Source organism: Corapipo altera, unplaced genomic scaffold (assembly GCF_003945725.1).
Source record: "Corapipo altera isolate COAL_440 unplaced genomic scaffold, ASM394572v1 44, whole genome shotgun sequence".
NCBI lineage: Eukaryota > Metazoa > Chordata > Aves > Passeriformes > Pipridae > Corapipo > Corapipo altera.
Window position 1 is genome coordinate 9,198,279 of NW_020884880.1, and position 14,624 is coordinate 9,212,902.

The following is a 14,624-nucleotide window of genomic DNA, read 5'->3' on the forward strand; positions in this document are numbered from 1 at the left end:
AGTTTATTACCTTCTGGGGAAGGGTGTGACACAGCCTTTGGAATGAAAGCACTTTCCAACTTGGCATTCCTAGGTTCAGAAATATATGTCTTCACTGCAGTCTGAAATTTCAACTGTACTGCTTACACCACAGTGATTTTAAATTATAATCACTCAGTGTTGAACTAACTGATTACCGTGCTTGTACCACCATGCTAGCTAAAATTCCCATAAATTATTATGTGTGTTTTCCTTAGGCAAGTACTGGAAGTCAGTGGAGCCATACTCTGTGCCAGTGGACTGTGCTCTGGCTGAGTCTCAGCAACAAGAGAGGGAGGAGACAGAAACGGTATCTGCTATGGCCTCTCTTTCAGTGGATGTTGAGCAGTGTATCCCTCAGGAAGGCAGCAGGTAAGTGTATGAAATCATTAGAGAGAACAAGCCTTTTGCTCCAGCCAAGTGAGATGAAGAAATAGATAGACTAGGCTTGCTTCAAAATTATCTGCTGATTGAGATACTGGAAATTTTCATCCCTGGATTTGAGTACTCTCACTTGGCCTCTGGAAGCAGAGGTATTCTGTGCAAGCAGTTTTGGTTAGGTTTTTTTTGATGTGTCTGTTTCTTCACTAAAGCTCATGATTAGTACAAGGACCTTGTTTTCTTCCCATGTCTGATGCTCACTGGTGCATAAAAAGTGCAATATCCATATGAGGTAAATAGACATGATCAAATGTAATCAACCATATTCTTTTCTCATTGGAAGCTTTTCAAATCTGTTTTAGTTTTCATTTTCTAGGAAGGTATTTAACACACAGATAAATTTAATAAGAATGGACTTAAATCATTATTAAATTATATTAGACAGGCATTAAAAGTTACTTCCCTGGAAGCAGTGGAACAGTGCCAGTATAAAACTTAAACCAATCTTGACAAGGATTAGGGCCAACATTTTCTGTGTACCAAGATGAAGGTAGACCGGCAAAGAATGAGAACACTGTTTTTTCCAGCTTGTCATCTGCTTTTTACATTAATGAAGATTGTTTTCAATTTCCAAATTGAGAAAATGGTACAGTAAGTGCTGTTGTGTTTTTTGCCAATTACAAAAGAAAAGAAAAATGGATAGTCACTGAATACTGTGTCATCTACAATCAGAAAAGTCACTGCAGAAGTTTTTGGAATTTCCTATTTTTTCATTTTAAGGACAAACATTCCTAGTCTTCACCAGTAGAGAAAGACCCAAAATGTAGTGGAACCATTCAGTTTCCATCACAAAGTAAAAACAGGAGGGAGAAGGAAAGATGAAAAAAGCCTTATAAGGAGACTCATCGGCTCCCTGAAGGGTATGGAGCAGAGATGTAGCAACAGAAGAGAAAGGAGGGAGCTGTGGGTAGGCAGAGCAGTGATGGGAATGGAGCCAGAAGGGTCCATGACTCCTACATTGTGACAGCTTCTTATTTAAATAAATTCTTCTTGTTTGCTTCGGTTCTTGCCTCCCACGTTGGATCTTTTAATCAGAACTGAACTGATAGGCACCCGGGGGATTAGTGGAGTGCTCAAAGCTATGGATGTGTTTGGGAGCGAACATCTCTTACAACAGTGGGAATGCTCTTCTGTCAATGAGTTGAGAGGCACAGCTCAAAGGGAGACACAGGGAGAAGAGCTAGCTAGTAAAGTTCACAGTATTTTCATAATTACCTTTCCAATTGTAATTGTAGTTTTAATATTCTGTAGCTATTCTTGTGCTAGTATTATTACAAACAAATTCACAAAAGCTTAGAGAGGAATCCATGATGAACACAAGATGTATTTTAGATTTGTGACTGTGCTAATCAGTGCTCAGCTAAGGAATAATGTAAGAGTTTCCATATAAATTTCTAACAGTTATGAGACACTTCTGCTACCTAGGGACAGAAAGGTACATACGTGTTGCATAGCTCTGAAATATAAAGAATTTTACTTAAAGTGTTGGAACTAATGTAGTCAAATAAAGCAAAGCTTTAAATTGTCTGGAAAAGGGTGTGGTTAATTCTGTGTATTTTTACATTGCTGAAAATAACCAAGAATTGTATTTGTTATGTACCTCCATTCACTTAAAACTACAGCTATTGAAAGCAACTGCTGATCCTGTGTGATTTGAACAAAATAACCCTTTAGCTAATGTTGCACTTAATTATTGTACTTTTTACCTACCAACTGATAACCTGTGACAGTTTCCACCCATTCTGAAAACAGAATTTCAGCACAGAACTGAGAAAAATGGAAAAAAAATAGATGTGCTGAATTGCACACAAGTGGAATTCATGTGGCTGCCAGATTCATTACACTTCATCAGTTCTGGACTCTTATAGGGACCATTCCATCATGATGAATTGTTTTGTGGAAAAATGGCTTCGTTTGAAATATCTTCTGTGGTGCTGCAGACATTTCTCAGCAGCACAAAAAAAGCCTGCACACACACGTGTTCTGAAGTTTGCTTCCACATTCGTTACCCACAAAGAGGTCACACGAAGCCAGATTGCCATCAGGGAGTGAGAGGACAACAAAAGTGCTGTCCCCTTGGACCGAAATTGATAGTTAGATTTCTGAGGCTTCTGGGCATCATTGTCTTTGTTTTCTTCCTGGTGAAGGTAAGGAAGAATATGAGATCAAAAATGGCCCCCCTAAGGGTCTGATTCTGGAGGTTGTCTGAACTGTGGGGAGACCTGAGAGGGCCTGGATGCACTTTGAAAATGAATGAAAGTCCATCATGGGATGTCCAGGGACTGATTCTGTGACATTGCACACTATTTGGTTCTGTATGATTTCATACATTTCATATAAGCATGCTGTTCGTTTCAGAGGCACATACCAACACAAACTGCAGTAAGGTAGATAAGTTCAACCTTGCTTTTTCACGTATTTTAATTTTTGTTGTAGTAAAGGACTATGTATGCAATTCTTCTTCTCCAGCCACTTCCTATGGCAAACGCAGGGCTACAGGGATGTGAGAAGTCATGTGGGGTCTCAAACCCTCTTGGTAAGACCACCTTAGATGCGCCCTTCCCCCTACTGTTGTGGATGGGGTCACCTTTTGAAGACCTGTTGCAAGCTTTTGCATTGAGTGTTTGTTTGGGAAAGTTGTTTGTGACAGGTAGGGTGGGATGAGAGCAGAAAGCACTGTGGCTGACAAGTCGGCCTGAAGGGCTCCTTGATTACAGCAGGAGTCCATTTACTTCCTCTTAATTCCCACCACGGTCAGCCAGGCTGGTAGTTCTGGCCTGCAACTCTAATCCTGTTTCACTGATTTGATGGTAAAGATCCTGTCGACTTCAGATCTGGATGGTCAGGCCTCCAGATGAAGAGAGCAGCAGCAAGAGTCTCTTTGTGGGAAATTCTTGCCAGTTATGTTGGAGGATATATTGGTGTTTGGAGTGAGATGACTCACTTTAAACTCAGATTTTGGGTAAAGGAGCTCTTTTCCTGGCCAACTCATATCTGACTCATTTACCACTGATGAATAAAGGATAAAATGCTCCTGGCTAAGGCCCATATTAAGTATTTCTATTTCTTTCTTCTCTCTTTCTTTCTTTTCTTCAAGTGACAGTGCTGATTACTTTTTTACTTGATTTTCTCTGGCAGGGTAAATGAAGAAAAACGTGAAAAGCTGCTATGCTCTTGGTGTTTTATTTTACCAAAGCACAACTCTGCATTTTAAGGTCCAATTGAATCTTGATTATAGACTTCAGAAGAGAACAGATATAGAATAAAGGGTTTGTGGATAGGAAAGAAAACATGCATGATGCTAACACAGATTTAAATACAGATGCAATTAAAGGAACAGGCATGCTCTATAAAACATTTCTAAGTACCAAAACTTTAGTGTGTTGATAACTGTTTATTCCCTATGTGAGATACAGATTTAGCTGATTAGAATTTTGCTTTGGCCAGACATCTGTTTCAGAAATCGTGCTGTGAAAATACTCAGTACCCTGCTGTCTCTGATACATTAGAGCTTCTGGATGTTTCTTCTTAAAATGGAAAAAAGAAAAGGGTGTGGAGGGAGATCTCTTGCACTTACTATTTTTACAGGAAACAGTAAATCTTGAGAATGACATTTATCAGAATTTGACTTTATGGCTCTGATTCAGCTGAGCGTAGATTTTACTGAAATGGAAATTAAAACAAAGTGTAATTTTTACTCTTAATGTTACAGAGCTACTAGTTGCAGTTTCAGTCACATTTAATTATGTTATATACTAGAGCAACTGGTTGAATCATGGGATACAGCTAACCACCATTTAGGGACACTCGCTGTGTTTGTATATCAATTCATAAAGCTTCACTTGGCATTTCATTATTTGGATATCTACCTCAGCTGTGCTGAGCAACCAGCACCTACCTGGCCATACCCCACAGAATCTACTTCCCCAGGTCAGCCTGCAGCCTTATCTTGCCCACCTTTCTCTCACCCTCCGGTGGTGGTTGCATAAGGAAGAGAACCAGGAGTAGAAGAGATTGAGAGCCAGCCTTGCCCTGGTGAGTTGATAGATTTTAACAGCTGTGTCTGACCCATCCTTTGTAAAAGCCTCCAGGGTACATACAGAGGCATAAACTTTTCAATACTTTTTTTAACCAGCTTACACCTTTGGTAATTGGTAGTGAATTCCACAGCCTCACGAGGCGTTGTACTCCTTTTTCTTTGCTCTAAACTTATTAACCAATAAAATCACATGGGAACTCCTAGTTCTTGTATTGTGAGAAAGAAAACCAGCGCTTTACTTACCCGTAATCTTTGACCATTTCTGGTTTTAAAGGCTTCAACTTCTCAAGACTCTGTATTCTTCCTGGTATGAAAATATTTTCTTACCTCTGATGATTTTTGCCCCTCTCCGTGCAAAATTTTCTTAGTCTTTAAGAGAGAGAGTAAGAGTTGCATGTAGGAGTTGCATGCACATGCACATTGGAGCTGGGCACATTGAGGATTTACAGTGTAGCTTAATATTGGGGATTTTTTGTTTCTGTTGCTCTCTGCCCCACTACCCTTAATTCCAGTCTCTCAGTAGTAGCCCTCATTGTTAAAACAGTTAAAGCTATCCTCCCCCGTTTTGGGTATTCTGTGTTTATTTAGCTTTTCCACTCAGAAATGGTGTTATGGACCTTAGAACTGACTAGTATTGGCACTTTGTCATGATCGGTAAACATTATCACCTAAATCTACTGGTAGTCAGTCTAGTCTTTTTCAGATACTCTGTAGAATCCCTCCATGGTGAATATTCACCAAAATTATTTTCTGTTTCCTACTTTTGATGGATTGTTAATCTATAAGAGGACCTTCTCTCATGTGCTGGGTTCCTCAGAGCACTGGGATGAAATTGTTGGAAGACTTTCTTTGTGCAGGGTTGTCACTTGATCCCTCTTCCCTAATTTCCTTCATAAACTTCTAATAAATTTGTAAGGCTTGCCATCTTTATAAGTGTTAAGACCTAACTCAAATTACTGTTACCTAAATGCCTATCACTACTTTCAATTTCCCCATAAAGGCTTACTGTATCTCCTGTGGTTTCCAAAAGGGGAACTGCATTTGTTGCCTTCTCTACCTCTTGCATGGATGCTGAGTTCAGCTTTAGAATATGCTCAAAGACTATTTCTTTAACAGCATCCTAATCACATTCCCCTGGAACTTAGCGGACAAATATCATCTGCTCTTAGAAATTTGGCAATGTTTGATATATCAGTTTGTTCTGGTGCTGATTCAGTTTAAGATAGTTCATCTGCTAATAATAAAATAAAATCTCCCTGACACTTCTCTAGTGAACCCAGATATAAATAGTTCATTTTGCTTTTGTGGTCTACCTTCCTTGATGCTCCTTTTATGCTTTGATCATTTCTTCTGATGTATTTTGAAAGATCTTTTTATTATTAGCTTTTATGCCTTTAACATGTTGCTCTTCAGACTCTCCTTTGTTCTGCTTCATTGAGGGTTTATATTTAACTTGCCAGAGTTTATATTTTATTTAATTTGCCTTATTTGGACATTACTTCCTCTTTTGAGAGTATACGTGTAGTTACTTTGTTCTGCTCTTAAGCTAGGATAGTTTTTACTTTTAGTTCCTTTCTCTTTGATCCATACTAAGTTCAAAATTACTAGGATCTCTTATAGAATATCTTTATACGCTCTCTGAATCATCTCCATGGTATAGAAATGTACCTCTTTTTTCCCAGCTCTCTGCTACCAGAGGATCGCTTTTCAATTACAACGATCTTCCCGGAGACAGCTGAGTTAAATTAGGAACAGATTATGGCATAAAACAGCCATACCGTGCCAGAAAATCTATCTTTTGTTCAGCAGTTTCTGTGACTTGGAAACATACCTTGAATTTTTAGTTTTATGTGTGTGATGATGTAGCTAAGAGGAATCTCTGTAATTCTAATTTAAAAAAATAGGGTAAGAGAAACATTTACTTTTTTGGATGATGTTCTGAGTTTATCTATATTCTTAAATATTAACTTTTTAAATTGTGGATATTGAGTATTTTAAATAATATTCTCATAAATAACATTTATTCTCAATTGCCACAGAACAATATTTAACATGTCACATGTTTTGCCAGATTTTATCCATATGGTAGGATTTTTGCCTCATCTATTTCTCTTGTTTTAAGGTTCAAACAGAGTCATTTTCTTTAGCATTAATGGCGAAGAGTCTACTTCAGTCTGCCATGGTCAGAATTGTACATATAGAGAGCTAAAGGTGAGCACTCTTCCCAGCCCATTAAAATCAAGAGGGCTCAGCTCCTAGGAACTTGCAGTTTAAATGAGCCACAGTGAAGCCTTAGAGAAAAATCACACTTGTGATTCTACAATCAGTACAGTCTCAACTGTTGTATTTCTGAATCTGCTGACCACATGGAATTAGTTCAGATCAGACCTGAACTCACAGCTGTGTCTCGAGGAACCAGTCAGAGCATACAATACAGGATAGGGGGGGGGTTGCCTATTTTATGTTTTTATGCCAACTTCCTGTCAGCTACAGAAGACTGACTGAATTGATGTAACTAACAGTGACAAAGCTGAAGTAACATAAATTTGGCCTGTCAGAGTCTACCCCCTTGATTTTTCTTTTGAGAACTTTTGATTTTGGCAGAATGGGTATATATTGATTCACTGCTCAGTGCTATGGGACTTAGAGTGTTTTTCTCCATATACTGAAGGCCCTGAAACTGTACTGGCTCTCACATAAAACTGTGGCCTAAGCCGTTATCTCATAAAAATACGTGTTTTTAGTGATAAGCCATTGGATAGATCAATGACTTCTCTGACACGAATAAAGTGAAGTTAAAGCATATACGTAAGTCTTCAAAAGGAGACTGAAGAAGGTTGTGAGAGTACCCACACTGAGAGACAACAGCTGGATTGCCAGGGCACTCTAACCTCCTCTCCTTTTCCAAAAAGGACCTTGCATCTGCCACTTGCTCATAAAAATTTTTATTGGTGCTTTCACTCTGGTTGATGCAGAATATTGGCCTATTGTTGGAATATATTGGAATATAGCACTGGATGTCTGAGTGCTTCCTGGCACTCAGAAGCACCCTTGTCAGTGAAAAATTTCCCAAGAATAAAGCCCTGAATAAGATCCTCTCAGTTGTACTATGGTCAAGAGAATGTCAGTCCCAGAAGCCAAGTACATGTGAACAGACTGTTGCATGTACGATTCCCTAAGTTCTTATAAATAGACCAAACTCCCATTCCCACTTCTAGAGGCTTCCCAGAGCTTCACTCCTTCCTGCTCTGCCATTCTCCAATTGAAGTCAATTAACAACTATTGCTTCTCATTTGCTTACTCACAGCAGAACCTAAAAACTAAGCTGTCACCTGCTTCCAGATTATCCTCTTTCCTTACAGACCCATAAGGTTCTGGATGTTTAACAAGGGCTTATTGCACTTCTGTGTTATGCCAGGGGATGTTCAGGTTTCCCAAAAGTGGCTGGAGAAAGTGGAGTGTATGGTCAGCACAACAGCAACATACACCATCTGTATGAATTCTCCACGTGGTGTGTGATGCTTTATCACACCTGAGGACCTCAGCAGCAGGCTGGTCTCCATCCCACCCTGGCTGCCACTGTGTGGTCTGTGCTGTAAGCCAGCACAATGCAAGAGGGTAAAAAGAGAGAATGCAAGAGGGCTTCACCTCACCTCAAAGGAATGAGGGAACTGCAGTGGTTACTGTACATAGGAAACATTCTCCACCGCGTGGTGAGGAACAAAAGATTTGAGATTTATAGATCAATAATCTTTTAGGTTCAATACCCTTTGTAAAGTGATTAGTCTGAAAAACATCTTCTTTTTCATATATCATTCACCTGACATATTTTTCAACATGCTAGCTGTGATCATTCCAAATCATAAAGGAATAAGCTGTATAAAATCATTTAAAGACATACTTCAGATTTTTTTCATTGGGAAAGACTTTAATAAATTCCAGATTCATTTAAAATTCTCTGGTCTCCTTGCTGAATAAACTATCAAAGCCCAAGCAAGCCCCCATTAATTACTTTTCTTTTCCATGGGATCTCATGTGTTTATGCTTTCTGAGGGATTTTTTACTGAAGTCAGTTATTATACTGGCTTACAAGATTATCTGGTAAACACCCCATTTGTTAATTTACATTTACTTTTTGTTCTCATTTCATAATTACTTGAAGTTATTATTTTAAAGGAGTTCTTAAACTCATGTATCATATGGTATTCTGACAGACTGATGTGAAAAATGGTTTCTGTCCAAATTCTTTGCCCTTCAATAGTGAGGTCCTACTGTGATCTCAAAAGCTTTTCATTTTATAATTGCCATGATATTCCTCAGGTGCAGTAGTTTGTCAGATACAAGGAATTACAAGACTTTAGGCCAGGTCGTCATATGTGTCCTCATTATTTTCCTATTGGTTGTCTTAGAGAGCTCATCCTGCCTAAGCTGAATATTTCCCAGAAGTTTTCAAGTAAAAGATACACATATAGTCTGATTTTATATTATAAGAGATACCTTCTCTATGGTAGCTATCTGCTGATCAGGTTCAGAATTTAGTCTAAAAAGTTGCAGGCAGGCAGGCAATGTGTTTATAAAAGAACAAAATCAAAAATTAAGAGACTGGAGAAGAACCTCAGAGGAAACACTGCTCACTACTTGGTTACTAGTGAGCTATTTTGCTTTAATGGTATGGGCCATTAAAAAAAATAAATGCATGTATTTTTGGTTGCAAAAGCTTGTAAAATAAAGTATCACAGCTTTTTTTTTCATGAAATTATTTGATTCTATTGACACAAAGCATGTACGTTTCTGGACAAAAAGTTATAAAATATTCTGACATATTTTAATATAAACAGGAACATTTTTGGTGATTGCTTGGATCTAAAATGTTTTTCCACTTGACATTTGTTTATACTTCCTAAGAAAGAAACTCTATTTATGGATAACTGAATAACACAAATAAACATCTGAGAGAGCTGAAAAATCAGCTTTGATTATGCATGAAAATCTACAATGTCATTGTGTACTCTTGTGCTGTATTCTGATTGCCTGTTTATTTTTACAGAGCTGCTGGTGAGCCCATGGAAGAAGAGCCAGCCTTGTGAAGTGCCAAGTCCTCCCTGATATTTCCTGTGGGTGACATCATTGTGTATCCCCCAAAGCACCCTCAGACATGTCTTGTCTGCTTCTTGGGTGGCACAGATCAGATGGAACATAAACACTGGGCACAGCACTCTGAATAGCAGCTTCACTTGTTCTTTGGATGGACTTGAAAGAGCCCAAAAGATTCCTTAAATGTAACTGCTACAATTCTAGAGTTACAGAAAAATGGGCTTGAGAGAAAGAGCCTAGAGCATGCTTTTTATATGCTGTTTGACCCACTCACCAACAGAAATTGTGAAATAGAGTATTGCAAAATTCTACATGATAGATCATAGATATGAGAATTGCAACAGCCAGCAACATACTCTGTGAACTCCATGACTCACTTTCTGACACTTTTTACTGGGTAATTTTTTTCATACTGTGTTAAATTGTTAATAGAATTTGTTTTCTTTGCTCTGTTTCATGAAGAAAAATCTCCACCCTTATTTTACGTGCCAATTTTTAATCTCCTGTAATGAATTCTTAGCTGAATAAGTGAAAAGTGTTTAAATTATGACGAGGGATTTTAGATAAAGGGAAAGGACTTTTTCTTGTACTATAAGTCCCCCGAAGTAGTGTGCTTGGTGGTGCTTTATTTTCTCTTCCCTTTTCCTGGTCATCCCTCCCCATTTCATGTAATCTTTTCTATCATAAAAACACATCCACAAATCTCTAAAACAAGCGATCTTCTGCCTTTAAAAAAAAGTGCTGTACCCTCTGTAGTTGACAGTAGCGCTCACCATATGTGCAGCAGAGATCAAGTATGGATAGTTTTTCAAATGTGTTTTTAGTTTGTTCTGAAATGTTTCTGCGTTCTGACTCCAAAGCAACGATCTTCAGTAACTGCGTGCAGCTCATTTGAAGCTCAGGTGTTTCTGTGGAGGTTGTGTGGGGTGTTTTTTACAGGTCGTGACGTGAATATGAACTGATTCTTTTATGTAGTCCCGCACCAAGAGACTGATGTTGCTTAAGAAGCTTCAAAGGGTTTAGGCTTTATTTTAGATCCCCAAAGTGCAGCAAGATCTCCCTGCAATGTGACTTCAGCTGTTTAATTCCATGTTTGAGAACGTTACATAGAGTTGTGCCTTTAGCTGATAATGAACGCTTAAACTGTTACACGTGTTGCCTTACCGTCAGAGAAAGAGATAGGGCATGTATGTAAGAGTACTTCAAATGAACAAAACTCTGCTACAGTAACTTTTGTTTTGTTTACAACTTTCTCACTTAATGAACCCCAGGAGAAGTATTCAGCTTGCAGTATTTGATAGTTTGCTCAGCTTTTAAAAGAAAGTGATGTTCATTTTTTATATATTTTCCAAATTCAAAAAAAAAAAAAAAATTAAAGCCATAAGTGAAGACTGTCATGCTTTTTATTCTGAAATCTGAAAGGAACCTTAATTAAAACAAGATTTTGGGGAAGGCCATGATATGAAAGATATGGAACAATATGGTTTCAGTTATAGGCAGACTCAAACCTGTAAATCAAAGATGAAAGATTTCACTCAAATAGAATTATATAATTCTCTTTTGTTATGCAGTCAGACTATATCTTTCATGCATTTGGGTTTGTTTACTATTAGCATTTTAGTTTTAAAGACTTTTATTACTTATACCAAAGCTCTCCACTACAATTTAGAAATCTGAGGCATGCTTTGAAAAGGAAAATCTAAAAAAAAAAAAAAATGTCATTTCCTATAATGAGAAGTAAACTTTTATTCTGAAAGGTTTACTCTAAAATGTAGGTATACCCCTTAGAAAGGGAAATAAAATTCTGACCCTCAAAAAGTGAAATAAAATTCTTCCCCCACCCCCCCCATTTACAAGCCAAAACCATGCTTGTTTTAGTAACGCAACGAGTCCCAGCAGGCTAAATTAACTCCTGGTGTAAGCCACCTTGCCTGATTTCAGGCTGTTCTGAAGGGGTTGTTCACATGACTAAGGCAGTGAGGAGTTCATCCTGCATTTTCAGCAGACTCGTGATGGCAATCTTACTTGCCATTTTCTGCAGCTTTGTTGTGATCATCAAAGAAATTTCCCTTCAAGAAAACCAAGGACTACAGCTGATGAGATGGGTAACTTGTAGAGCTTTTCCCATTTTGAAATAATGGCTGCAAAGTTTTAATTGAGTGCATAATAACATCGTTTAAAAATTAATTAAAATGCAAAATCTGATTGTGTCGTTAGCTTGCATGAAACTGAATTCCAACCTGAAATGTGAGTTACAAGCTTTTCAAATCAAAGGCTATATTCTGGGTTGCAAATCAACTAAAGCTGTCCTTTGTAGCTGGAAATGCTTTTAAAATGCCAAAATAATTTGAATTAAACCACATTACAAACTCACAGTTATACATTCATACAGATGTAGTCTCAAACAGACATCTAGACATACTATTGGTTGAAGTTAGGATCGTTTGGATAAGCAAATGTGCAAATAAACTACACACAGATTGTGTCCAGAGCTCTGTTCTCACTAAAGTCAATAGCAAAATCCTCTTTGATTTCAATGGGAGATGATCAGGCTGTGCTTTTTTTTTTTTTTTTTTGTTTGTCCTTTAATTCCGGAGAACCATTACTTTTTGATTATGTCATTACAAGGCACCATACAGCCCTGTGGGAAATGATTGAGGCTTATGGTGAATATCAACACTTCCTTCAAAGCAGACCTGGACTTTCTGAGAGGGCAGTTTCACTTGCTGCTGTTTTCTTCTCACAGTATTTTTTATTACCATCAATAGCTCCCCATGGATTAGAGTTAAAATATCTTCCAGCAATTTTAGTCATACTTCCAGGGAAATATTCACATAGACATTCTTAAAAACGACCAGTTTTAACTGGATTCAACAAAAAATTGCAAGCATTTCAGAAAGATGCATGAATTACGTGTTTCAAATGTCCAGATTCAGAGGCTAAAGAACTGTTTTTGAGGAGACATCAGTATCTCATGTCTCCCATGGACATCTCCCTTAGGCTAGAGGGATTGACACCTCTGAAAATTCATTCCCAGATATTTCATGCTGGCTGCCAAAATATCTACCTTTGAGCTTAGATTACATCTAAAAATGAGCTAAAATGCATAAACAAGATGGGAAAAAAGTTGGTTTCTGTGTGTGATTCCATGGAGAAGGTGAAGCTGAGGAGGTGGCAGAGAGCATTCGGAGCCAGGGTGACCCTGTGTCTGGTGCTGGTGGTACAAGGGCTGCAGGCAGGCAGAGGGACATCCCACAGAACCCCCACCCCAGGCTCACAGGGGAAGCATGCAGTCATTTGCACTCTACCCCGAATCAAGGTGTCCCTAAGTCACCAACTACCAGAATGAGAGATGCCTCAGCAGCAAGTACCACTAACATGCTTGCTCCAGTTCACATTCTTCTCCAGTGTTAGGGACTAAATATTAAGATGAATGTGGCTTTTCTTGTATTGTTATGCTTTTCCTGTACTTTTAGGTCATTAAATACTTTTTTTGTATTCTTAGGTTCTTCAGTGTGTAGTAGAAACTGAAAACTAAAAGAGATATGACTCAGGATGTGAAGAAAAGAATTAATTTTATCCAGCTTAATGCTCTTACCTGGGCTGCAGTGAGAACAATCATGAACAGCAAATCTCAGAACTGCTGTAACCTAAGAGTTTCTTGCACTTCTTTTTTGGATTCTGTGTGCAGGAATTCTGTATGTGCTCATTTGGCTTTAATATAATCTGCAGCAATGAAGTGCTTGATTATATGATCCCTTTTCAGGCAACATTCTTAGTGAATAATCAAAGTTCATGGGAATTTTGCCAGTGTAAAGATAACAGAATTATTCCCTTTTTTAATCATGTACCTTCCTAATTTTACTTTCAGTAAAAATGAAACAATTAATTCCAAGCAAGTGAATCTGAGAAAAGTAAAATCATTAAGCTATCTTAAATAAATATAATAAAAGAAAAAGAAAATGTTATGCAAACAAAGACGGCTATTCCTTTACTCTGCAAAAAAGTCAACAACATGCTGCCAACTGAATGTAAGTAGCAAAATTAATCCCTCTCTAGAGTATGTGGTATTTTAGTTGGTGTCTTATCTCAGTGCAGCCTCTCTAAAAAGCTGAGAGTCATAACCGGAGATGAAATATTAGAAAGGTTATGCTGCAGCCAACACCAGAGGTCCTGTAGAGAACAAGAATGTAGAGACTAACTAATTTTTGTAGACAGACAGCAGGACACTTTCAGGGCAATGTGTCTGGGACAAAGAATTAGAGGGAACTTTTCCAAAGGCACTGATGGCTGTGAGACAACTAACTCCTATTAGCTTACAGGAGCAAGGAGGTGCTCTGCGAGCGTTTATTCTTTGGGAAATGCCCCCTTGTCCCTCAGGCATGCCCACACGCACGCAGACATGAAGCTTGCTGTACTATTTCCTGTCCTAAGTAGCAGCAGCAGCAGCAGCAGCAGCCAGGTGTGCTGCCCTGCGTGTATACTGTGCATTTGCCTGAGAAGTTATCAACCTCCAGCAGACACTTCATAAGGTGACTGATAGGGGAAATTATTTTTTTTCTCAATAGTGGCCTTTCCAGAAGCATATCAGTGCATGGTGGTTTTATTTTTAAAGGTCACAATAGAGCTTTGTGAACCATTGTACTTTTTTTTTCTTTTTTTTTTTACAGACTCTGTATGGAAGTAAAACAGAATATATACCTGGGGAGGGGGGATGTAGTGTGTGGAACCTTCCAGGAAAGAATTTCTCTTAAATCAAGTTTCTTCTACCTGCTTTTCATCCTGGATTTGAAGGAGTTTGTGTTCTAAATTGTCATTCAAGATTTTTCTTTGTCATGTCACTTGCTTCATTTTTGTACCTATAATTGAATCCTCTTTTGTAGCACACAGAAAACCACACAAAAAAAGTCTGTCTTTTGTGACAGATGCCCCTGCCTTTGTCACTTCTAGCAGCAATTAAATGCTTTTGTGACAGATCCAAACTGGAGCAGTATTTTAAAAGTACAATTTAGCTAGCTGTCTGCTGACTGTT

General features: G+C 38.2%; 1 protein-coding gene across 13 annotated transcripts in view; it reads left to right on the forward strand.

The window, feature by feature from the left end:
• The window catches only part of HDAC9 (histone deacetylase 9), a 456,848-nt gene extending 443,318 nt beyond the window's left edge, over positions 1-13,530 (forward strand). For all 13 annotated transcript variants that reach the window (XM_027639053.1, XM_027639054.1, XM_027639060.1 and 10 more), the window contains 2 exons: positions 237-390; positions 9,546-13,530. In XM_027639053.1, coding sequence (XP_027494854.1) covers positions 237-390; positions 9,546-9,585 — 194 coding nt within the window. In that variant the 3' untranslated portion in view covers positions 9,586-13,530. The remainder of the gene's footprint in view (positions 1-236; positions 391-9,545) is intronic.
• The last annotated feature ends 1,094 nt before the right edge of the window (positions 13,531-14,624 follow it).